At 37.3% G+C, this 27,582-nt stretch overlaps 1 protein-coding gene across 5 annotated transcripts in view; it reads right to left on the bottom strand.

Annotated features, from left to right (window-relative positions):
- FRYL (FRY like transcription coactivator) overlaps positions 1–27,582 on the bottom strand; it is a 177,895-nt gene that overhangs the window by 113,076 nt on the left and 37,237 nt on the right. For all 5 annotated transcript variants that reach the window (XM_045572781.1, XM_036416789.2, XM_036416848.2 and 2 more), the window contains exons 2-9: positions 20,739–20,938; positions 17,516–17,569; positions 13,591–13,730; positions 12,339–12,435; positions 5,200–5,279; positions 4,519–4,599; positions 2,443–2,611; positions 2,067–2,159 (exon numbers count right to left, since the gene is read on the bottom strand). In XM_045572781.1, the coding sequence (XP_045428737.1) occupies positions 2,067–2,159; positions 2,443–2,611; positions 4,519–4,599; positions 5,200–5,279; positions 12,339–12,435; positions 13,591–13,730; positions 17,516–17,569; positions 20,739–20,938 (914 nt within the window). The remainder of the gene's footprint in view (positions 1–2,066; positions 2,160–2,442; positions 2,612–4,518; positions 4,600–5,199; positions 5,280–12,338; positions 12,436–13,590; positions 13,731–17,515; positions 17,570–20,738; positions 20,939–27,582) is intronic.

The following is a 27,582-nucleotide window of genomic DNA, read 5'->3' as shown; positions in this document are numbered from 1 at the left end:
ATTACAAAACATTGGTGAGAGAAAATAAAGACCTAAGTCAAAGAAGAAAGATGCTATGTTCATGAATCACAAGAACCAATATTAAGATTCTGTCCTACCATTTAATGTAAAGAAATCCCAATTCAAATCCCAGCATTTTTTTAATTGACTAAGTGACACAAAACTCAATCAGAAAACAATCCAATACAAAAATGTGAAAAAGATATTTCAACAGACATTTTGTCAAAGAAAATAAAAGCAAATATTCATACAAAGACTTGTGTAAGAATGTTCACAGCAGCTCTACTTGTGGCAGCTAAAAACTGGAAACCACCCAAAGGTTCAAAAACAGGTAAACACATAACCCAACTGTGGTACAGCCCTACAATGAAATACTGCTCAACAATGAAAAGGCAATAAATGTTGCTGATCTATTCTACAACATACTTGGACTGCAAAATAATTATGCAGACTGAAAGAAGTCAGAAAAAGAGCTTGGACTATGAGATTGCTTATTACAAACGAAATTCTAGGAAATCCAAATCTAATGTACAGAAACTGAAAGAAGGTCACTGGTTGCTTGAGAACAAGGGGGTGAGTAAGAGCGGGGATTAAAAGGGAACACCAGCCGAAACCGGTTTGGCTCAGTGGAGAGAGCGTCGGTCTGCGGACTGGAAGGTCCCAGGTTCAATTCCGGTCAAGGGCATGTATATTGGTTGTGGGCACATCCCCGGTGGGGGGTGTGCAGGAGGCAGCTGGTCGATGTTTCTCTCTCATCGATGTTTCTGGCTCTCTGTCCCTCTCCCTTCCTTTCTGTAGAAAATCAATAAAATATATTTTTTTCTAAAAAAGGGAACACCAGAAAACTCTGAAGAGTGTGACAGATATGTACGTCATCTTGAGTGTGGGGACAGTTTCACAGGTACGTACATATACATATATACACACATGTATGATAGGATAGCCATTAGATAGGATAACCATATGTGTGTATATATATTTGTCAAACTGTACACTTTAAATGTGTGTGGTTTATTGTATGTCAATTTTACCTTCACGAATCTTTTAAAAATAAAATAATACTTGTGTATATATAAAAATCAATTATACAACAATATGCAGTACATTGAAAATGAGCAGGATATTACCACACCACACCGAAAAACTGAGTGGGGCAGGGATGGAGATGAGGAAACAAAAAAAAAAATCTATTTATACTATGCTATAAATTCCATTGCTATTAATATTTCATTACCAGTAACCGCAAAATTAGTTTTGAATAACACTCTACATTTACACCAAGGAAAGTTTCTATAAATGTGCTTCCCCAGAAGTTCCTGCAATCATTATTCTCTAAACAATTCAGAGTACACATTCTGATAGGTGTGATGAATGTCACAGCAATCTGCAGAACAGAACTTATAAAATCAAAACAGCCTGGTACATTCCAGGATGCGTGTCACGGTTCTTTTAAATTTTTCAGAGGCTACTAAAACGGCTCTGATTTTGTAAGGAGCGAGGGCCGTTGTGAAGTGCAGTGTGCTATCCTGAGACCATGAGGCCACATGACTGCTAGGTTGCAAATGCTCTGCATTCCTCCTAACAGTCTCTGGATCTCACTGGCTCCTCCTTTTCATTAAAAGACTGATGGGGCCGAAACCGGTTTGGCTCAGTGGTAGAGCATCGGTCTGCGGACTGAAAGGTCCCAGGTTCGATTCCGGTCAGGGGCATGTAAGTTGGTTGCGGGCACATTCCTGGTAGAGGGTGTGCAAGAGGCAGCTGGTCGATGTTTCTCTTTAATCGACATTACTAGCTCTCTATCCCTCTCTCCTCCTCTCTGGAAAAAATCAATAAAATATATTAAAAAAAATAATAACACAGCAACATTTAAAAAATTAAAAATAAAATAAAAGACTGATGGGTACCCTTCTGCTCTGTGTCGAATAATCCTTTTCCTTAAACCCATGTTACATTCCAAATTTCCGCCTCCCTGTCTATCAGGTTACCAGAAAGTAAGGATATTTCAAGTAGCAACTTTAGTAAAAAGGTACTTTTAAGATACAACATAAAAATAAAAATATACTTACAGCAGCTACAGGGATAAGAATCTCCACAAATAAACCGGCAAGGGCATGCTTTATATCTTTATCTTTTACTTCTAAGAAATACTGAGCACATTCCTGGGGGGAAGGGGGGAACGCATTAGGTTAACAAAAGAGAAAGATTAAAGAATTTTTAATATCACAATAATCTTGTAAACATTCTGCGATTATACCAAAAGGCTATGGTCAAAACATACTTAAATTAAAAGAGAAAATTAATTTATACTTGTGACAATTCTAACAACTGGAATAAAAAATTAACAATGTCATTCATTTATCTACATTTTTTCTTTTTAAAAGTCATGAAGATCAAGAAAAGTCACTGTTAGGCTAACTCTCTGCAACTGATGAAGCATATCACCTGCATAAACTGAAATGATGCTTCAAAATCTTCTACAGGATACATTTTCACGCGGAAAAATTTCATTCCCATGATTAAGCTGATGACACTCTGAACCACATGAGGACTTTGTTCCTTCAGTCGCAGTTCCTTTAATTCCGTCATAAACTTCTTCCTCACAGCCTGAAACCTTCAATACACACAGACACATCATTTCATTCGTTAAAAACACTGTTTCCTACATCATCTCCTTTCTCTGCCCTCATCAAAATTACCAGAAAAGCATACAGAGGAAGACAAAAATGTTTGTTATTCTAAATTTCCTGTTCATTTATTTTAACATCAGAAGTTTCTTAAAGAGGAATAATTGGGTTTTTAAATTCCTATATCACCACTGATATAGCACCATTACCATTTACTAATTAATAACCATAATAAAAATAAGATCAAATAACCCACCCTTAAAACTTCCCCATAAATATCAGAGAGCCAATTTTTAAGGCTCCTTCTTATAAAGTCTGCTATTTGAGTTGTGTGGAAAGTGTACTGGAGATTACAAACTCATTCAAAGAGGTAAACCACTGATTTTGACTTTAAACTATCACTTAAAACTCCTATCTCACTACAACGCAGAAAAGCTGAACAAGAGTGGGAGGACACAGGGCTCACCATCTGCATGAGCTAAAGAATCAAAACAGGTTCAGAATCTGAGCAACGTCCTGGTGTCACATGACCACAATTGTTAAGGTTAGCAAATTTTTCTTTGCTTACACTGGAAAAAGATATCCAGTAGCTTATTAATCAATGATAATTCATTTTCTTCCTCCATATATTAGAAAACAACCAAAGATTTTACTATTAATGTTACTTGCACCCTTTCCTCCATGCTCATCGTGTGTGTGTGTGTGTGTGTGTGTGTGTGTGTGTGTGTGTAAACACTCACCACTGCTCTACGTGACTAATGAGGGTAAGCATTTCACTGGCCATTTGTATGTATAATCTTTACCATCCTAGAATTAACTTAGCGGTGATGAAGTTCTGGATCCAACGTGCTAATGTATTACTTAGAATTTCTAACCTGCATTCCTGACAGAAATTCATTTAGATAAATATTTAAAAATCACGAACTACTATGCCATAAAATAAACACACCACTGCTTGTGTCCATGTTTTTGTGCCTATAATTCCTGAGTCAGGGATTCATTACTCATTAAATGTAAGTGACATATTAAGATAGTATTGTCTATGTCCAAATCACATAAAACACTCAAACTATGTTCTAAGTTCTATAGCATTGGTTAGGCAAGGGTGCCTGATGTGTTACCAAGGATAAAAAATATGCCAAATAAAATACATTACTTAAATATTAAAATCTAAACTATTAAATATGAATAATACTTGCCTTCTGAGAATTTAGAAGTTTTTATATAATGATTTTAGAACCAAAAACTCTTTAAATGACATCCACAAAAATCTGAATTGATATTTTTTTACTTAGAGAAAACACAAATACAAAAGACAAACAGCTTTTTAGTGTTTACTATAATGATGGCCCAAGACAGCTCGATGAGTGTAACTCCTGACAAATAACACTTTTTATAAAATAATCTGGTATCTTTTACCTTTTCTTTTAGGCATCCCTTTTACCTACTCAAAACCCTGTTTAGTATTAAATAAGATGATTAGAATGAAGAAATTGCATTGATATCTTGGAAATAAAAGCACTCAACCGGAAAGCATTAAAAGTAATTATTAGCTCTGTAAAAAGTCCTAAAGGGAAGATTTAAAAAAAAAAAAATGCTTCTTATAGAATTGTTAAAAGTAGGAAATAAGGTAATGTCCTGACTATTTATGGCAATTTCTGACTTCCTGGATTCAGATATTTATGGGGGGGAAAACCTAAAATGAAAACACATTGTGAAATTCAAGTGTGGGTGCTACTTTAAAATCCTCTGAGGAACAGAGCAGCTTAGTAATAAAAGGTGAAACTGAATTCTATGAAAAATACAGTAGGTTTAAAACTGTCAGTTTCTACTATAGTAGTCATAATATAGAAGCATTCCAAAACAAAAGCAAATAGAAATCAGCAAAACTTACTTTGATTGGGTAAGAACCCCTATCACCTCTGCATATAAATCTGCAATAATATGCACATTCCCAGTGTTGGTTCCCGAATACCTGAGATAACACAAGAACAAATGCATTATTTATTAATTTTTTTCTATAAATTCTCTGAATAAATCTAAAAGTTTCTTATTATTGTAGAATTTTCTCTGAAACTTCACTTATAGGATAATAAAATCCACACAAATGTTTTCCTATCTCTAGATTTTAATTTGCTGTGAAATTTAGCCAAAGCCGGTTTGGCTCAGTGGTAGAGCGTAAGTCTGTGGACTGAAAGGTCCCAGGTTCGATTCCTGTCAAGGGCATGTACATTGGTTGTGGGCACATCTTTGGTAGGGGGTGTGCAAGAGGTCGATGTTTCTCTCTCATCGGCGTTTCTAGCTCTCTATCTCTCTCCCTTCCTCTCTGTAAAAAATCAATAAAATATATTTAAAAATAATAATAATTTGCTGTGAAATTTAGCCTTCTAATTTTTATAAGTCCAATCGATTTTTATAATTATTTTTACAAAAATCATTTCTTTATGTATGTAGTGTGGATTAAAAAAAATTGCTTTGAATGCTAAAAACAAATAATCGATGAGCCTTCAAAGGATATGTAAGCAGTATAAACCCACACAGAAAAGCAACAATCCCGAGTTAGTATTTTACTTACCCTTCCTTATGTTTAAAGTGCTTGAAAGCCAAGTTTAGAACTTCATGAACTAAGGGATCAGGCACAGGATGAACAGGGATCTAGCACAGAAAAGATCAAGTGAGTAAGAGCTAAATAGGTTAGAAGTCTTTTCTGGGCGGTCTTATTTCAACAAATTAAATCAACAGTCCATTTTAATTTTCATGATATGATCTATTACTAAATCTATTGATCTATTACTAATAGTTCAATAGATCAAGTAATAATGATCTATTACTAATCAAGCTTCCTTTTTCCTAATTTAGTTGAATATCTAATTTCACAAACTCAAAAGCTAATAATGTGATTATTAGCTTCAAAATCACAAATCATTGAACAATGGACTATGGAAGGGGAAAGCTATTGTTGTCCTACAGCTGTTACTGTCAGAAAGTTACAGACACATTCCTGTGTGTAACTCTGTGACACCTGACGTACAGATCAGCAGCCTTTGATGGAGCCAGCACCACACTTCAGAGAGCCTGATTCCCTATCATAACAGTGTCCAAGAAGGACAACAACTTTTCCAACAATTTTAACCTACTGGTATTTATGGCTTTATTAATATTAGAAATTTGTCGCTTAAATGTCTGTTTTGTTTAGTTCTTTAAAAACTACATGTTAGTTCCTAATCTGTATAACAAATAAAATATTTAAAATCTCTGCCCCTTCTCCCAAATATAAACACTAATTAAAAACTTGGTGTATAGCCTTCCAAGCTTTTTCTTCTCTCTCTCTCTCTCTCTCTCTTCATTTTTACTTAACAGAACAAGGCATCTTTCCATGTCAGTACTTAGAAGTTCCTCCTTGTATTTTTTAACAGCCATAAAATAGTATATGTAATTAATTAATGAGCTATTAATCAACATTTAGCCCAGCATTTCTATAGTAAATATATGTTTTACAATAAACATCTTGTGCATTCAACATTATAGATTTGTATATTTTCATTAGAAAGAGTCCAAAAAAAGGTGGATCAAAGATTATACAAGTCACCACGGATAGACTCTAGTTCTAGTCAGTGTGGGTCTGTTTCTGAGCTCTCAATTTAATGTGTCTGTGCTACAATCAGGCTGTCTTATTATTAGAAGCTTATTTATTTCCTGAGTTTGGATGCACTGTACTGTAAGCCTCACCCTCCATCTTTTTCAGAGATATTTTGACTATGCCTGGCCTATTGTTCTTCCACATTCAATTTACAGTCATCTTTCCAATTTCCACCATAACCATAAGATTATTGGAATTGCAATGAACCTCTCAATCAATATGGAGATAACTGTATTCTTTCATATTTACATGGAATATCTTTCCATCTCTTTAAAGACTTTCAGCAGTTTTACAACTTCCTGTTTTTGTCCTCTGTTATACGTGATCCTAAGAGAACAATCATGTGAAGACATGCTTGATTTCATTAGTACTAAGGATGGGGGAAGTGCACAAGGTATCATTTTACACCTGTTCAATGGGGGGAAAATAGAGTCTGACAAAGCCAAATAGTAGAAAGAATGTAAATCAATGAGGTTTCATGTACATCGCCGGGGGAAGTTTAAATCAATTATATACGCAGCGTGCAGTCTCCTGAAGAAGATCAATGTTTGCCACTACGAAACACAGCAGGTTGGCATAAGGATTTTGAGCTGAAGGCAACTCAAAAAATTCTATCATGCTGAGCAGATGCAGGAAAAGCTCTCTACTCTCCCTCTCTCTGGCTAAAAGCAGTCTCCTTCCCACTTTCCAATACCAAGGAGAGTAAAAGAATCATTATAAGCTAAAAGTGCCAACTGGAAACAGAAAGTTGGCACTGAGATGGGTCTGCACAAACAAACCTTACTAACCAGCCCTTATCTACCACTGGTTTCCCCCACATATTTACCTTCCCACAACTCACCACCCCAACTGCCAAACCCTTTCTTTTGTCCTGTCACTTCTCCACAATGCATTTTGGTCTTTGATGAAGCAATTTTTCAAGTCTAACCCTTCTTTGGCTCTTGACTTCTCTTCTATGAGGGCCTTTCCTCTTGTTAATCTGCCACTTATCAGCTGAATTTGCAGGGCGCCAGGTACTCAACCTGAGAGGATGGTGCTTCATCACACGAGCAGTTACATGTTTAAGAAAACAACGATGGGAGCCTCTGGCTGGAGAGGCCTTGCCAACACCCTGGCTTCAGACTCTGGCCTCCAGAACCACGAGAGAACAAATTTCTGTTTTCTTAGCCACCAAATTTGTAATAATTTATTACTACAACCCCAGGGAACCAACACATGACCTCATAGAGTGCTACAATGAGACTAATAGTACTGCCAACATTGTAGGTTTGCTATGAAGATTAATGAATTCAATGAGTTGATATTCATAAAGCACCTGGCAGGGTTTTTGTTACCTACTGAAATGCTTAGTGAATTTTTACAAAAAAGAACTGAGGTCAATGGTTGATGATGACATTGCTTTTCTGGATCATGATTAGTGGGCTGGACACCATACTATTGGAGTCTCTGTTAGATTACAGAATTGAAAACATAATCATGATGCAGTGAAAAGGTTGAGAAGAGTGGACTCCACAAAGATTCTTTCGAGCCTAAATGTTCAATTAAAAAAACAAAACAAAACAAAAAAACACCTTGAATTCTCTCTCTAAAAAAACCAAAAGGGGGGGGAGGGGGGGAGAGAACCACACAATGATGTATAACTATACACTTCATGGATGAATCTTAATAACATAATATTGAGTGGGGGAAAAAGTCCCAGAGGACAATAAACAATGATACAATTTTTAAGAAAGTCCTAAAACAATAAAACTTTAATATTTTATCTAAACATGTATCAAAACATTTTTAAAGGGAATATCTATACCAATAAAAGGGTAATACACTAATTAGCCAGACATCTTCTGGACATCCATCTGGATGTCCTTCTGGACAAAGACACGACGGCGGGGGCCGAGGCAGAGGCAGTTAGGGGTGATCAGGCCAGCAGGGGAGAGCAGTTAGGGACAAATGGGCCGGCAGGGACGGGCAATTAGGGGCAATCAGGCTGGCAGGGGAGCAGTTAGGGGCAATCAGGCCAGCAGGCAGTATAATAATCAAGTCTTAGGGGCGATCAGGCTGGCAAGCAGAGGGGGTTAGGGGTGATCAGGCCGACAGGGGAACAGTTAGGGACGATCAGGCAGGCAGGCAGAGGTGGTTAGGGGCAATGAGCCAGGTGAGCGTTTAGGAGCCAGCGGTCCTATACTGTGGGCCCAGTTTGATATACAAAAAAATGCTTTTAATAAACGAAAAAAATTAGACGAAAACTGCTAGTTTTTTTCATATTAGAAGAGAAACAGAAGTGAAAGAAGAAATATATCTTTAATTTGGTGGGGAGCACAATCTCTAAAAATTTAATATGAAGAAATGAACATATCAGACTGCACATAAATTTTTGAACTTTCTCCCCTTATTTTCAATAGTAAAAAAATAAATAAATAAAAATAACCCCAAAGGAAATAATATTCCCATCTTTAATGTCAAGAATTTTTCAAATCTTTTCATTTGCATGACTTTAGAAGCAGCTCTAATTCTACTTGAGCATTCAAGAAGCATACACCCTAAAGAACACTCAAGTTTTCTCCCAAGGCCATTTCCACCACCACTTCCCAAAATTTAATGCTCTTATCACATGAGGAAAGTGAAAAACAACAAACTTAGGTTAAGATATGTATGCTGGTGGAGCATCCATGACACTCATTCATTACCTAAGAGACCAGCTCTCAACATAAAGGAGAATAAATTCATGCTTCTGCAAAATTACGAGTGACCTCCATAACCTCTACAGCTGCTTATCAACATCTAAAATGGTACTGTGAAATCTGAAAATACTAAAGGACTACTCCACCTTTTGATAATTCTCAATAGCACTGATAAAACTAAGCCAAGAACTTGAAATGACTCACAAACCTGGTTTCCCAATCTTGTTTGTTTCAATGAATAGATACATCTGACTAAAATTCAACATAAAAAGAAAATTGCTTCAAACTTGCTAAATGCTATATTGCTGTGTAATCATACTTTCATTGTGGATTTGAAAGCCCCGGTACTAACAGTAACATTTGTAATCAGCCCTGACCTCAAAATTATTCCTCTGACTTTAGAAAAATGTAATTACTTATATCTTGAGTTCACTTTGTTCCCACAGTGAATTGAATCACACTAAATTTCATCACATTTAGCTAACTTAATTCTTCATCTGACTTGTTATGATTAAAACTTTAATTCTACAAGGTGCTGGTCATTTCACCTAATTTCACATTTCCGATTTTGCCAACATTTTTATTATAAAGGGAGAAACTTGGGAGTAAAAAGTGAACTAGGTTCATAATCTTCAGTAAGTCACTACAACTAAGAACACTTCTTCACCGATAAAATGAAACTAGAAGATAACATTTATTGGGCACTTTCCATGTCCCAGAAATTATTGTATTTAAATCTCACGATTCTACAAAAAAAAAAGGTAAATATCATCCTTCCTTTAAAAAGGAGAAAGAGTTTGTGGGTAATAACTTGCCAAGTTACACGGCAAGTAAATGACACAGCTGAGATGAAAACACCTGCCATGACTGTCTCCCAGAACTTATTACAATGACCAGCTGATCCGAAGGTTAGAGAGTCTTTATGCATTATGAAGAGTTCTAAAAACGTGCGATTATCACTGAAGACAAGACAGATTACTCAAGAAACAAGTAATTTACTCCTCCTTAAGACCGAACCATCCAGGTATCGATACTCCAATGTTCCTGGGACTGTCTAAATCCCATTTTAATACGTGTATATTTTGTGAGACAAAGTAAAAGTCTTATTAAATTCAAGATCTAGTACATTGATTGTTCTCCGGATCTATTAAACCCTACATCAGTCTGACAGTGAAGAAAATTGGGTTAGTTTGTCATGAGATTTCAGAGAGTTGTATTGATTTTTACTTCATTTTCTGTTTTTTTAAGAGGCTAAAAAGATGCTATTTACTAGGAACGAAAAAAAAAAAAAAAAAAAAGAAAAAACCACCTCTATAGGATCTTAAATACAGTCTATCTATATTCTCTGTGATGTATTTTATCCTTTGATGGGTGAGTTTGAATGAAAATACGAGGATAATGGTAAGAGAGACATAGGTAAGCGAAAACGGAACAATAGGTTGAAAGAACGCAGTGACAGAACCAAAAGCAAAGATTAGCTGCCAGAGCCACTGTATTTCCCTTTCTCACATTGTGAGTCCATGTGAACCAAGGATCCGAAAGGATTTTGTGGAAGGAACTGGAAAGCTGAGCCCACTGAAAAAAATGTCCTTCTGATTATAGACCCCAACTTTTCTTCTACCGGAAGAGCTATCTGGATTATTTTGGAGAAGGAGATGGAGGAGAAAGAGGATGAAAATGATGAGGAGGGGAAAAGACAAAGAAAGAAGGAGAAGAGGAGAAAGACGACTGGGGGAGAGGGGGTTGTCTCTGTTGTTCTGAAGCCGGTGCAATCAGGGAGAGCTTTTAGATGAGGCAAGAGGCTGAGTAGAATGTCATGGGCAACAAGGAAGACAAGGCACACAGGAGAAGATCTGTCCTGAGTGCCAGTGTAGGGAGTATGCGATTTCTCCTGCTGGAAGGAGAAACCCTATACAGTTTAACTCAGCAAAGAAGTGCAGGTGCCGTTTCCAAACCACTTAAATGAGCTACAACAGCACACTCGAGGAGCTAGGGACCAACCACAAGGAGCCAAGAAAGCCCACTCAGGTGTGTGGCCAGGCTCCTCTTATCCCTAGTTACCTCAGAGTCTTACGATCCCAGCTCAACTGGGAGGTCACAGAAAGGAAATCTGGCTCTACAGCACAACTTCCAGAAGAAATTTCTATCCCACATTCACTAAAACCCTCTAGGACGGGTACAAATTAAAGTGATTTTACCTGTGACTAACTCATTTATTCATTTTACAGATTTTATATAATTTTATTTGCAGATTTCAGATGGTCTCTGAAGAGCTCCTTTAGCAACATCTAAAATGGGACTATGGCTTATGCGGTCATTCGTAATTTTGCAGAAGCATGAATTCATTCTCCTTTATGCTGAGAGATGGTCTCAGATTTCAGATTATTACTCAATGTCTTTTCACAGGCATTATAATAAAACAAAGGCAAAGTATAAATGGTTACACAATTCAATTATTTTTAAATTGGCTATGTCAAAAATATATACTATCCGTTAATTTTTATATCCTTCATTTCCTGTTTATTGTCATATACCTTCTATTCGATTTTACATAACATAGAAAACTCTCTGTCCAAACATGTAATATGCAAAATGTAATTTTTCTTTTCTTTTTTTAAAATATATTTTATTGATTTTTTTTTTCTTTTTTTTTTTTTTTTACAGAGAGGAAGAGAGAGGGATAGAGAGTTAGAAACATCGATGAGAGAGAAACATAGAGCAGCTGCCTCTGCACACCCCCTACTGGGGATGCGCCCGCAACCAGTGTACATGCCCTTGACCGGAATCGAACCTGGGACCTTTCAGTCTGCAGGCCAACGCTCTATCCACTGAGCCAAACCGGTTTCAGCTATAATTTTTCTTTCAGATTTCCTAAATTTTCCCAAAACACTACAATGTGCATGGCTGGAAATATATGAATCATCTTTGCCAACTCAGTCTTAACCTTGTCAAGTCATCCCCATCCCTCAACTATTACTGCACAATTATTCCATGTTGAAATAAATGCAGGCTTGAGGGCTTAGAAAAAGAAATTCTCTGAAAGTGGAAGTAAAAGACTGAAGTAGGTGAATGACAGGCATACTATTATATATTTTCAGCTAATGGCCCATTTGTAACACAAATTTATATTCAGCTCCATTTTGCTAACAGGATTTCATGTCTTGGAGGGCATACAAATGTAAAAGGGACAGAGCGACAGGTACAGGAAAGGAAAGCCTCAGGCTTCCTTTGAATGAAAACAGGTATAATTAAATTATAGGAATGCAGTCCATGTGAGCCAGAATCTTAGACAATACATCCTACATAAGGTAACTGAAATATGAAGGCAAAATAAAAAAATTAAAAAAACAACAGACTTTGCAGAAATAACAACTCTACAGAAATAACAGCACTTACCTGCTTTAGAACTTCAACTAAAACTAAACAAAAAATGAAATCTACTGCTAAGTCTCTCCTTTCAAGAAGATAATCTCTTTCACGTTGCTGGTCATCCCTGAAAACAAGAAGCCCAAGTTAGGACTGCATTAAGGATATAAAATTTAAAACAGGTATCGGCTACTAGTTCAAATTATTCACTGAGTTCCCAATATGGATGGTGCTCTACAGCAAATGTACAAGCTTTCCTAGTAACTCACCGTATATATTACATGTTCTTATTTCCTCTCTTTTGTACATTAGGAATGTATACACACATTTCACTATTATATCTGTCAGAAATTACACCTAATCTAAACAATTAGGAAGAAAAGTGTTTCAAATTTCATTTAGAAAATGTTAACATTATTTCATATTTGATTAGTATATTTTTATTATGAACAGAAACCAAAAAAATAACTCTTCTGAAGAAATTACAGTGCCAGGAAACTTTATCACAAATCTAAGATGCAAAAGCAGAAATGGCACCAATGAGGTCCATTTCTAAACCACGGGCCGTCACCTGAACTCAGACAGATGTTTTACTCAAAGCCAAGATCTCCCCGGGACCGTGGTCGGCAAACTGCAGCTCGGGAGCCACAGGCGGCTCTTTGGCCCCTTGAGTGAGGCTCTTCCACAAAATACCAAGGCCTGGGCGAGTCTATTTTGAAGAAGTGGAGTTAGAAGATTAAGTTTAAAAAATGTGGCTCTCCAAAGAAATGTCAATTGTTGTACTGTTGATATTTGGCTCTGTTGACTAATGCGTTTGCCGACCACTGGCCTCGGAAGTTTGAAAAAGGAGAAGGCATGTTCTGGGACCTGAGCACCAAAAAGGGTGTCATGGTAAATAACACGGGTTTCGATAGTCTTCCTGTGTCACCACCATTGCTTCCCTTCACACACCACGTGAACGGGACGGGGCCTTCTTTGTACAATTTCTTCTATGATTACTAAAGCTCCTCACAATACTGAAATGGCACTCCCGAAATCTGGTGTAGAACGACTAGTCCCAGTGATGAGCACTGTATGGCTGAACCTGCTTTACCTGGGACCATCCACTGGTTTACAGGTTAGGCTTGGGCTACCCTCTCCCCCTTACTATCACCATTTCATAACAAAAAGAATCAATGTTTTTGCTTAGAAGCCAAATAATAACAATATTCAGTTGATGACACTCTCATCTCCTACATTGGAAATGCTTCGACCCCACAACAGTGGAAAATGAGCCACTTACCCCTTAGATTTTGTGCTAGATCGAGGCCTGTACTCGTAAGATTCATCTTCAGTTCCATTCTGGCGTCTGTACCAGTCAAACAAGGTGCGAAGTAAGGAAGGGAGACAGTGCTCTGCTACTGAGCTCATAGAGCTTATCAACTGAAAACACAAGACATCGCCAGAAGATAAAATAGCACATCAAAGAACCATGCTGGTAACTATTAGCAACCACTTAAAAATGATTAGCATTCCAAAGTAAACAGAGTACAATAAACAGAGCAATGGAATGCAAGAAATATGCTTTAAAAAAAAAAAAAAAAAAGAGCTGGGGGTATAGCCAAGGAGTAGACGGGGCTAAGTTTCTCCCAAATCCATTCAAACTTCACCCAAATCCATCCTGTTAGCTCAGAGGCTTTCTACAACTTCTCCCTGCCTCCACGTGCTGCTCACGTGATCATCAATAACATCCCTGATTAAATACATGGGTACCTCTGAGAGAACCGTTATGCATATCATGTGAGGAAAATCAACACATCTCCTTCTTTCCCCTGGCCAGTTCCTCTCTCCTCCCTGTGTACAAAAGGTTCTAAAATTTTGCCACTAGAATAGATAATCAGAGAAACAACGAAGACTACAGTATATTATGTTAGAAATATGAAAAAGTTCAAATTTACTCTGTTCTGTTATGATACAGAACAGAAATATAATTAAATAACCAATTTCTGATACAACTAAACATTTTAAAAATGTGTTGTACACAAGCATTTACAGCCTAGCATATATAGATGGACAGCAAAGAGATAATGCAGTAAGATGAACAACTGCTACCAATCAGAGGCATCTCTAAAACTCCCTGTATTGTAGGTGAATATCAGATACATTTCATGAATGAAGGCAGCTTGCCCGTAGTGAAGGAAGAGGTACACCAGCTACCACCAGCACTCCCTAAAGTCACCTCATCTTGAGCAGCCCAAGAAAAATACCCTCTCTCTCTTCATAAAAAATTCTGTATCTGACTCAACTCATTGCTCATAACATTAATATTCTTAAGTCAGCATACAGTACAACATTTTCCACTTTGTTTTTCTTAACTAAAAAAACAGGAATACCCATGGTCTCATTCAGATCTAGGACTGTAAGAAGTATAAGTTAATGAAGATAACATGATAACTCTAGTAACGAAGATTTAGATTTTCTTAATATTTTACACTAGAGGCCCAAGGCACGAAATTCGTGCAAGAGTAGGCTTTCCTTCCCCTGGCTGCTGGCACCAGCTTCCCTCTGGCTCCCGGGACCCAGGCTTCCCTCCAGCCCCAGCTTCATTGGGAAGGATGTCTGGTTTATTAGCTTTATATGATTTTATTATTATAGCTTCTTCATCTAACTTCAGAATGTACTTCATCCAGGAAAATAGAAAAAAATTCAATGGTTTATTTGATTGTATAGGCTGTGATTTTTTTCAATATCTCTGCCTTCCTTTAATTGTGCTTCTATTTATAAATTACCATAATTTGACAGGTAAATAGTGTGTAATATAGGAATCACAGTAAAACATGATTCTAATTCTAATTAACTATTTTTAAATTTATCTTTCATTAAACAGTGAACCGTCTCTGTTAAAAGGAGGATATGGTACACTGTTAATAAAGAAGGAACAATAAAACATCATCTGCTACTGTAAATGTATATTAAAACAGTTTAAAGCACACACAGCTTTTTATTGTGAAAAAAAACAAGCTATGATGCATGATCATGTATAGTTTTGTTAATCAATTAGATAAGAAAATATATAGAAATTTTCCTTAAGACCTTGTTTAATAGGCTAATTCTGATTTTATATTCATTCATTATTAGGGATATGAATTTAAGCTATAAATAATCTAAATACTTTTTTAATATGTTTTACTTTTTACAGAGAGGAAGGGAGAGGGATAGAAAGTTAGAAACATCGATGAGAGAGAAACATCGACTAGCTGCCTCCTGCACACCCCCCATGTGCCTGCAACCAAGGCACATGTCCTCCACAGGAATCGAACCTGGGACCCCTTAGTCTGAAGGCCAATGCTCTATCCACTGAGCCAAACCAGTTTCGGCTAAATACTTTTAAAGTAATATGTTAATAATACATTAATAATTAGTCATTAATTGCTAGTAATAAAACCTTTGTGGTGGCATTAAGATGTGAAAAGCATTATACTTTGAGGTAATGGTTACTACTATAATAGAGGACTAGTTTCTTGTTTATGTTCTCTTAATTAGCACCTATTTATCCACTGTATGTATGCATGTATTTATCAGAATTCCCTAGGGAGCTGTAGTATCGATAAAAATACAGGTGCCAGAGCACTACTTAGACTCAGCAAAACCAGGGCGAGATCCAGAAATGGTATGTATCCACCAAGTAATTCTAATGGGTCATCTTTATCTAATCAAGTGTACTAATGAACATTAAAATCTTCCTAGCTATGTAATTATGAGAAAAGTAGCCCAGGAATACTAGATGGCAACAGAAAGCTAATCTTAGGTTATTGGTTTTTGCAAACAATCAACATATAGTAAAACAATTATTAAGCACACATAATTATGACAAAAATAACACTCAAGCAACACAATCTTAGCAAGAGGAAAGAATTAACATTAGAGAAATACCACACTAGTTTTTAGACATCAGCATCCTATATAATAAAAGAGTAATATGCAAATTGACTGTCACTCCAACACACAAGATGGCCACCACAAGATGGCTAACAGGGGAGGAGAGTTGGGAGGGACCAGACCTACAGGGAGGGCAGTTGTGGGCAATCAGGCCAGCAGGAGAGGGCAATTGGGAGAGATCAGGTAAAGGGAGTGTAGTTGGGGGCGATCAAGCCTGCAGGGGAGGGCAGTTAGGGGTGATCAGGCCTACAGGGGAGGGCAGTTAGGGGCAATCAGGCTGGCAGGGGAGTAGTTAGGCGGTCATCAGGCTGGCAGGCAGAAGCAGTTAGGGGCAATCAAGAAGGCAGGCAGGCGAGCAGTTGGGAGCCAGCAGTCCTGGATTGTGAGAAGGGTCCCAGATTGGAGAGGGTGCATGCTGGACTGAGGGACAAATCCCCTCTTTTCCTCGCCTCCCACCCCCGTGCACAAATTCCATGCACCGGGCCTCTAGTTTTATATAAAGGAGGCTGGTGAAATTTTTGGTCACTGTTTATCTTTTCAAGCTTCTTTTGCTTTCTGACACAGAGAGGACCCACTTGGCCTTTGCACAAGCACAGTCAGAAGCCCAAGTGTGAGGGAGGATGTATTTGATGCCTCTTGGGGCAGCCCTCAACTACTGGGGTTGGGAGCTGCAGACAGAAATTTATGGGGACCTTCTGTGTAAGGCTCAGAAGTAGAATGAAGCCCCCAGAGCAGAGACCTCTAAAGTTCTCCCTTCCATCAGTTCCTCCTCCCTCCTGCTTCACCTGCCCAAGCCCGCTCTCCGGGATCCTCCCCAGGAACAAGGCCTCATCTCCAGCTCTGCTTCTAGGAGGTAAAGGGGGAGGGGAAGTAGGCTGCATGCCTCTCTGTAAAGGTTCTGACAGCCCCCAGAGGAAAAAATAAATGTTAAAAGGTAAAATGTTATGATGCAGAAATTGTAGGTACTGATACACAAGAAAAGATGGACGGATGTAACTGAAAATTTTCTGAGAAAATTTAAAAGGGCACAGCAAAGATATTAACAGTGAAAAGTAAAACATTTAAAAATACTGAATGAGCAGAAATCAATCAAGTTCACAGCTCATTCTAAGAATTACAAAGTTCACAGTTCATTCTATTTGTTTAAATAAACAAACTACCAACCACAGGCTGAATCTAGATATATATGAATTTTTTAATACTAGATATATTTGGGCCAGACTGGTAGGACAAATATTTTCCTTTCGGAAAAAAAATAAAAATAAAACAGCCCCCTAAAATTGACATACCTGGTCAAACTGAAGATCTTCACCCCTCTGGAGAGATCGAGACAAAGGCTTCTCCTACAATTAAAAATATGTTTCAATAAATATGTGGGAAGACAAAACTAACAGGAAAATGTAGTTTGAAGGAGAGATCATACAGAGAGAAGAAAATCTTTTAAAAGCGCATATATATTTAATATTCTCCAAAAAGAGTGGAAACTGCAGAGTTGTGAAAATCCTGGGCCTCAAGTCAAAATCAGCAGGTGACGGTTTAAAGCTTTTCCCTCTTCTTTTCTAGTCACTGGCGATCTAAAAGATTAACAGACGAGCTTGGCTATGCCTGGATCATTACCCAGGATCGATCTAGCACCTTTTAGGAAGAGAGGGGCCTCAGGTATTGGATTGCATAGTCTGCACACTGCTATCCTCAATCAATGACTGCCCTTCTTTCTGAATCTTTTTTTCTAAACTAAGAATGAGATTGCGGCTAAATGTCAAGCTCAGCTAATCTTCCCATCTTTTGGCCTCTTTAACCTCTTTTTATTACGATTTCTAATGAGAATCAAAAGGCCCATTCTCTCATTTTAGTGGTAGATTAAATTCTTTTAGCAAAAGTCATTCATATCTGTGCTTCTATTTTTTTTATTTTTTTTTATTTTTTTGGTAACTTCTATGGGTGCTACTTTATTTAAAGTGACCCTAAAAGAGTTCATTTGAGAATTCAAGAGAGTCCAGTCCTCTTGGATGGCTGTTTATTACCTAAGAGGATACAGAATTCCAAAATAAATAAAATCACAATAAATTCACTTGAAACTGTAATAAAAATATTGTGACAATATGATATTAAATGTATTTTTGTTATCTAATATAGATATACTCAGTTTACTCAGACTTGGACATACATGAAGCAAAGCTGGCAAGAGATCTGATAAGAAGAAATGATGCTGGTATATACGAGCATAGGGGGGTAAAATCTGTAAAATATGATGGGGATTTTCTCAGCTTGTGTTTGTCCGTGGCTGCTGGAGACCACCACTTTGGGGCTTTTCCTGGTGTGTTAGAACGAGTAAGCTCAGACAGCACTTCTCCCAAAGTGTGTTGATGGGGTAGAAACATCATTTTTTCTGATGGAATCCTCACCACTATTCACCATATTTTATCTCATCTTAGATTACCTAGCAGACGTCTCCAATTAGGTACAAAAGGAAAGAATAAATATAGTCAGCATCAGACTAGTATTCTGAAAAAACTATGAAAAGCTCTGTTAACATTGTTTTATTAGAAAAACAAAGGGCACATATCACAGCAAAGTCCTTAAGGCTACAGTCAACTTAAAGTACAAATCCTTACTAAGTACCCCCTGTCAATCATCTACCATGGGCAGAGCTGCAGATAACAAAGGTAGGTGAGACGTGGCCCTCTGTATCAAATAGCTTACTTCAAAGGGGATAAACATATGCACACCTAATATGGTAATGTGAGAATCTAGAAGTCTGAACAAATTATTATGGTAAGACAAAGATTCATTTAGCTTGAGAATCACTATGTTAAAGGGCTGTATGGGAAATTCAAAGGATGAGCTTTAAAAAACAGAGCACAGCCTAACAAGCATGGCTCAGTGGTTGAGCGTCAACCTATGAACCAGGAGGTCAAAGTTCGATTCCCAGTTTGTGGGACATGCAGGAGGCAGCCTATCAATGATTCTCTTTCATCATTTAAGTTTCTATCTCACTCTCACTTCCTCTCTAAAATCAATAAAAATATACTAAAAAACAAACAAATCAGAGCATACATCGGGATAAGAGAATGGTGAGATATTATATGACCCAACAAGAACTTGAATTTATTCCAGAGTAATGGAAAGTGAGCAAGATTTTTAAAGCAGAAAGGTGATATTTGTGTGTATTAGAAAAAGAAAAGTCTAGTTAAAATAAGAAAAATGTACCATTTTTTGACCAGTTAGAAGGCTCTTGCAATGACAGAACCTGACCCTAAACTAGGACAGTACAAATGGCATTGGAAGTAAAAGAAAAGAGAAAGATATAGAAATGCCATTTAGAGACTCAAACAAATTAGGTAATTTCATTCATATTTCATTTTAGTATTTTAGCTCTCCAGATCTCCACATTTCCAAATTAAAGCTCCTTTAAGAATATTGTATCTGAGAGCTGATAGGACCATATCACATGGTGCTACTTATAAAATATTATATAAAATAGGTAAAGTGTTTAAAAATGTGTTGTGCAAGTTGAAAATTGCTGAAGCCGGGTGTTAAGTTTCAGAAGAGTCTAGATTTTCCTTTACTTTCCCTTAGGTTTTATCTGTCTCAACAACTGGCATTGGTAAAATTTATTTTTGTTCTTTTGTGACCTGCAGCAACTTATCAAAGCGGATGCTGGGCTTCCACTCAAGGTGGAAGCGTAGGTAAACACTGTACTTGCCTCCTCTCAAGACCACATCAAAACAACAACTACAGGACATTCATCATGTAGTCCTGTAACTGAGGACGTACAGGAAAAACCACCTAGAGACTGTCAGGAGGAGCAGAGAGGCAGAACAGGCTGGCCCCACAGCCACTGTATGTGTAGGACAGAGACAGTATATGCGGTATAGGGTTAGTACTAGTCCCAGTTTCGGGCATTTAATATGGGATCTTGAAACTTATCCCCGCCCCCCATCCCTTAAAATTTGTTAAAACTATTTTTAGAGCAGTTTTAAGTCCACAGCAAAACTGAGCAGAAGGTAGAGACTTCCCATATCCACTTTGCACACACATGCATAGCCTCCTCCAGTATCAATATTCTGCACCAAAGTGGTGCATTCGCTACCACTGATGAGCCTACACTGACACATCTTAATCATCCCAAGTCCACAGATTACATCACAGTTCACTTCACTCTTGGTGTTCTATAGTCTATGTGCCTGGACAAATGTTTAATGCATGCATCCACCGCTAGAGGAGCCTGAGAGTATATTTTCACTGCCCTAAAAAAACCCTGTGTTCTGTCTATTCATCCTTCCTCCCACACCCAACCCCCGGCAACCACTGAACTTTTCCCTGTCTTCATAGTCTTGTTTTTTCCCCCCCAGAATGTCAAACAGTTGGAATCATATAGTATATAGCCTTTTCAGATTGGCTTCCTTTAATATTTTTTTTCAAGGTACATTATTTGCAAAGTTTGTGTTGTATTGTTTTATACAAAAAAGTCCAGAAAACATTTCAGACTTATAGGTCAGCTCTACTCACCAAGGGTTCAGCCATTACAACTTCAATTTTCTTTTCAGCTTGAACAGCAAATTCTGCGAAGAGGCTCTTGATGACATATTCACCGGGCTTGACATCTGGGTCAATCGTAATGTTTGACATGATGATATTCTTTTTCCCCAATGTGGAATGAAAGTTGGAAGAAGTACAGTACTTATTCACTTTGCTGACTGGTGCTGAAGCTGAAATTAAGAGAGAAAAAAAATAAAGAACTCAACTTTAGTAATCAACTAATTAGGCCTACCAAACCACCCTATTTAATAAGCATGCCACCCCTGAACTGCTGTCAGGTCTCCCAATCTGTATTACCATACTCTATTTTTTTCTTTATTATACTTGCTGCCTTCTAACACTGCCCAACATAACTATCATTTAGCTACATGGTTGTTATGTGTTGTTTTTCTCTCTACCTTACCAACGTGAATTCCGTAAGAACAGGGATTCTCTTGTCTTTTATGTTCATTGAGGAATCCCAAGAACAAGTGCATGGCATATACTAGGTATACAATAAATAGGCACTGAGTAAATGAATTCTAAATAAAGGAAATAAAAGAGATGTGAGTAAATGAAACAGAGATGGCTTAGGAGTTGAAATATGCTACTTTGCATGCTCAGCAAAGGGCTCATATAAAGAGGCTACATTTGAATTCAGATCTAAAAGATGAAAAAAAGGAAACAAGACAAAGCATCAGGGTCAGAAAGCACAGTGTGAATATCTGAGAAAGAAAAAGAAGACCAGTGTGGCCTGAATTCAAGAGAAGAAGTCAGGGAGAGGCAATGTGAGATGAAGTCAACATTATCGGTCAGGAATCGAAGTTTTAGACCATGATAAGGAAATTAAGATTTTATTCTAAATGCAATTAAATTCTATGTGAAATGTTAACTCGTAGGGGGATGGAATCTGGAAAATATAGACTCAGGGAAGCCACTGCAGAAATCCAGGGGAGAACACAGCTTGGGCTAAGAGGCGGGCAGTGGCACAGGAGAGAAGGAAGAGGATTTGAGATGTGCCATGTGTTTGTGGGTTTGATATCAAGGTGAGGGAAAGGAATTAAAGATGCCTCCGGCCCTAACCAGTTTGGCTCAGTGGATAGAGCATTTGCCTGCGGACTGAAGGGTTCCAGGATCGATTCCAGTCAGGGGCATGTACCTTGATTGTGGGCACATCCCCAGTAGGGGGTGTGCAGGAGGCAGCTGATGGATGCTTTTCTCATCAGTGTTTCTAACTCTATCCTTCTCCCTTCCTCTCTGTAAAAAAAATCAATAAAATATTATTTTAAAAAGAAGATGACTCCATTTTTATATCTGAATCACTCAAAGGATAGTGGTCCCATTTGCTCAGGGATGACAGTGGGCCTGGCGAATAGTACGTGGCACCAGATGTGGCACAAAAAGAATGCACACCATTCATTGCATGTTGTTTATAGTTATCTCTTCTGTTCTCTCGATTGCCTGGGCAGCCTACCTTGGATTTCTATCTACAGTTTATCCTCCCCTCATTCTTCCAGCCGACTGCATAACACAGACCCTCCACATTCTCTAGCTACAGTTATGTCATCCCCGTTGCCCTAGGATATTTATGGAAAAGTGAGATTGTACTTTCTCACCTCAACCTGATCTATGGATATTGCCCTATCATATGCTGTCCTATATGTAACTCCTGCCTTGAAAAGGGAAATAGCACACAATTATTCAGACACTGAATCTCTGTCTCTGAGTATGTGTCTAAATAACCACAGGGCAATAAACTTACTCTAAATACATGCATTCCACACTCATAAGGAATTATTCTGTCAACTAAAACAAACTACTCTTCCAAACAGAGAATACATCAAGATACAGAAAGGTGACCCTTGATTAACTTCAACAGAAAATTCCAGGAAGTAATACAAAGCCATGTTACAGCAGACAGTTCAGAACAAATAATTTATAAATTAAAAAAAAAAAATCTTTTCGAAAGAGAGAACTTCCAAATACTTGGTGTCCTTTCATGCCCTATTCATTATCTTTATTTACTAATATTTTCACAGAATAGAATGTTTCCCTCCAAAGTTAAGATAAAAAATTAAGCACACATGATTTTTACTATTAAAAAATAATAATAATCTAAAGAATATTATAAACAGTTAATATTACACCTCGAATATTTTTGCATCACACAAATTAGAGTATAATATTTTGTATTCTAGAACTAAAATTATATAAGAACAATTCAAAAATTCAGTCCTTTGTACACAGTGTACCCTATTTTAAACAATGAACTATTTGTTTACTCTGTTTCATGATCCAACATTGTGTATTATAAAGAAGAAAATCTATTAACAAATGTTATTGTGGAAAAAAAGATCTGAAATTAAAAACTATTTTGGAACATTAAGAATATGCTATATTTTATGTCATTATTATGTTGGACAATTGTAAAAAATCATTAAAAAAAGACTACTCAGTTTTCAGAATTTTAACATATTCTGGAAATAAAAATGAAGATGAACCATATTCACGGCTGACTTATGTAAGCAGTTACAAAATATATTTTCCCTTCAATTAAGATTTGTAAGTCTTTAATTAAGATTCATGAGATCCTAACAGTTACAAAGGTTTCTTTGGACTTAACTTTACAATAAATGCAACTAACCAAGAAGTCACATGATAGACCTAGGTACTTAAATTTTAGACTCTGATGAAGTATAAACTTTTAAATTGATATTTAGCCTTTGACCAGCAGCCCGACATCCCTGAGGGACGTCACAGTGTGTGAAGTGAAGTGGCAAGTGGCCGGGCAGGAGCCCAAGCCAGATTTGGCGCCTCGTGATCCTAACTGCTCGCCCCTCACTCCTCAGCGCTGCTGCGGGGGGGCGGATGAGGATCCTGCCACCATTGTGCTCACCAGCCCAGGGGCCGGCTGCTGGCCGAGCGGTGCTCCCACTGTGGGAGCACACTGACCACTAGAGGGGGCAGCTCCTGCGTGGAGTGTCTGCCCCCGGTTTCCAATGCGGATCATGGAGACTGGCTGTTCTGGTCGTTCTGTTGTAAAGGTCGTTTAGGCTTTTATATAGAAAGAGATTTTAAGAAATTTGCCAATAAAGCCAAAAGTTTAAGGAAAACCTGTATTTAAATCCCAAATAAAGATTTATCTTCTAAATATCTACATTAAAAAATCAAATTTCAAAAATTATACTTTTAAAGGATTAATCACTTTTACCTCCATCTACGAAGCTCTAATGAAATGAGAAAAAGACCCACACCTCCAAACTGAAAACTGGACAAAGACTTGAATAAATAAGGTACAAAGCATAAAATATGCCAATACTACAAAAATATTTAACCTCACAAATATTTTAAAAACAAAAATTAGATATCATTCTCATGTATCAAAATGGTTCCCGCCAATTCTGCACTTCACTATAATGTTCAATTTTGGTGAAAATACATAAAGTTTTCTCCTATTCTGGCTAATATTAAAAAAGGGGGGGATGACATAAATCAGGTAAAAAGACTAGTTTCCACATAACTAGCCTAACTTGATGTCGTCTGACTGCTTGAGTTAAATAGTTTATTAAGTTAAAAATAAAATTTCTCTATATGCTATCATAAAATTTTGAAAAATTTATGAGAGAATGAAAACATAACTGTTTTACAGCACAATACTTAAGAACAACATTCAGGCACTGAATTACAAAATGGTCAAATCCCAAATGTTTAATAATGGTCATATTTAACATTCCTAGAAAATAAATCTATTAAACTCTGACAAAAATAGGACTAAGCAAGACCTGAGTAATCAAAACATGGGAATTAAAAGCTAGCATATCTATTTTTTCCAAAATGTACATAAAAATAAATATGGTATTTTTAGACAGCTAACTCTCAAGCACTATACTTAGTGTATTAAAAACAATTATAGTTTTCATGTCATAAGACTCCCATACTCTATAAATTTAAATTCATTCAAGGAAAACAGACAAGTGAGAAGAGACATATAAACGCTAAACTGATCATTTTCAGCCTTTGTTTTTCCTGCATCCACTATATTCTTATGCACAACACTAACCAGTGACATTCCCTCAAGATACATAGTAATTCTTAATAATATAGGCATTTAAAATAAGGATGGGTCGGGATAGATAGATAGATAGATAGATAGATAGATAAATATTATGGTGTCTGTGAAAGCAGCCTGCTGCCATCTCAACCCCAAGGACTGGTCCTTAAGCAATAAAAATTAGTACTTTATAATCACAACCTTATAAATATACATGCATATATATTCATACATAGATTTATATGCAGAAATGTAACAAAGTACCATACAACTCTAATAATTATTTCTTATAACGGCTTACAAAAATGTTGATGATCACTTAAAAAGGAAGAGGCTTGGAATAGGAACAAATATAAAAATATCTCAATTTAGAAAGCAAAATTCTCAGTTTAAAAAGCAAGCCTATTTCCAACAAGTTATTTTGTGAATAATAACAAACCAATTCTAAAGGTTATAGGAAGAGGCAAATGACCCAGAATAGCTAACACAATATTGAAGAAGAACAAAGTCAAAGTACTTACACTAGCTGACTTGAAGACTTACTCTGAAGGGACAGTAATCGAGACAGAGTGTCATTGTTGAACAAACAGACAAACAGATCAGTGGGACAGAACAGCAAGTCCAGGAATAGACCCACACAAACACAGTCAACTGAACTTTGACAAAGGAGCAAAGGCAATCAATGAGGAAGAGAGACTTTCAACAGATGGCGCTGGCATAACTGGACACCCACATGCGAATTTTAAAAAAACACAAAATCTAGACACAAACCTGACACTTTTCACAAAAATTAACTCAAAATGGATCACAGATCTAACTGGGAAATGCGAAATGAATTCTAAATGTAAAATCCAAACCCCTGTGAATTCCTAGAATGTTATTAGATAGGAGAAAAGTCTGAATGTTCTTAGGTTTAGTGATAACTTTTTAAATGTAACACCAAATACATCACCCATGAGAGAGAAGTTGGTAAGTTAAGCTTTATTAAAATGAACTTCAGCTCTGATAAAGATACTCTTAATAGAATGAAATGACAAGGCACAGACTGGAAGAAAATGTTTGCAAAAGCACATAACCAGCTCCCAAAATATATGAAGAATCCCTAACATATAAAAAAAAAAAAATCCACCAAAACCAGTTTGGCTCAATGGATAAAGCGTCAGCTTGGCAACTGAAGGGACCCGGGTTCGATTCCGGTCAAGGGCATGTACCTTAGTTGCGGGCATATCCCCAGTGGCGGGTGTGCAAGAGGCAGCTGATCGATGACTCTCTCTCATCGATGTTTCTAGCTCTCTATCTCTCTCCCTTCCTCTCTGTACAAAATCAATAAAATATATATTTTTTAAATCCTTAAAATTCAACAATAATAAGCAACCTAATTTAAAGGTGGGCAAAACATCGTAACAGACCCTCACCAAAGAAGACGTGTAGAGAGCAGTAGAAACACAACACTGTATACCCATTTTGGAAGACAATTTGGAGGTTTCTTAAAAAATGAAACACATTCATACCATACAGCTCAGCAACTAACTGCACTCCTTGGTACTTACTCAAAGCAATTTAAAGTATGCCCACACAAAAACAGATGTTTATAGCAGCTCTATTCAGAGTTGTCAAAACTCTGAAGCAACCCAGATGCGCTTCAGTAGGTAACTGGATGTACTGTGGTACATATCCAGACGACAGAATATTAGTCAGCACTTAAAAGAAGAATTTTCAAGTCATGAAAAAAATTGGAGGAAACTTAAATGCCTATTACTAAGCAAAAGAAGCCAGTCTGAAAAGGCGACGCACTGTATGATTACAACAATATGACATTCTGGAAGAGGCAAAACTATGGAGATAATAAAATGATCAGTGGTGCCCTGGCCAGGTAGCTCAGCAGTTTGGAGCATAGTCCTGATAGACCAAGGTTGCGGGTTCGATCCCTGGTTAGGGCACATACAACAATCTCCCAATAAATGCATGAATGAGTGGAATAACCAAAGTTTTTCTCTCTCTTTCCTCTTTCTCTCTCCCTTCCTTCACTCTCAAATCAATAAAAAAAAATTTTTTTTTAAGAGACTAATGGATTATCAGGGGTTCAGGTTTTTGGATGGGGTGGAGGGGAGAAAAGGATGAATAGGAGAGTACCAGGGACTTTTTCTTAGGGCTTTAACTGCTCTGCGTGATACTATAATTGTGGATACATGTCATTATATATTTGTCAAAACGCCACAGAATGTACAATACAAAGAGTGAATGTGATGTGAGCTGTGGACTGCGGTGATTAGGACATGTCAACGCAGGTTCATCATTTGTTTTAACAAGCGTACCACCCTAACGTAAAATGTTAACAAGGGAAACGGGAGAGGGGGCGATATGAAGACGGTACATGGGAGCTCTGCTTTCTGCTCACATTTCCTGTAAACCTGAAACTCTCCTAAAAAATATGTCAAGTCTGCTCATTTTTTTAAAAGACAAAAAAATAAAAATAAAGAGAAGCCTATTCTATCGCTGTCAGCCAGAACCTGAGGTGCCTGGGAAGACTCAAAATAAACAACAGCCCCGGCGAAAGCCTAAAACAATAATATACTTGGATCAAACTCAGGAAAAGGAAACAGTTTATAAGTCAATTAAAAATAAAATGTCAAAACACAAATCAGATCATATGGTAGACAGATTAGAAGTAAAAACAAAGAAAGCAAAATCAGTGTTAGGGCGGAATAGCAAACTTCAACTTCTGAGGAGGCCAGATGGGTGGGGGCCTTCCAGCTAGCTGTCCAGAGAAACGCGGCGCTTTGG

This window comes from Pipistrellus kuhlii, unplaced genomic scaffold, assembly GCF_014108245.1.
Source record: "Pipistrellus kuhlii isolate mPipKuh1 unplaced genomic scaffold, mPipKuh1.p scaffold_m20_p_1, whole genome shotgun sequence".
Taxonomy (NCBI): Eukaryota; Metazoa; Chordata; class Mammalia; order Chiroptera; family Vespertilionidae; genus Pipistrellus; species Pipistrellus kuhlii.
Note: the sequence above shows the minus strand (reverse complement) of the source record. Positions and strands in the feature narration are given on the sequence as shown.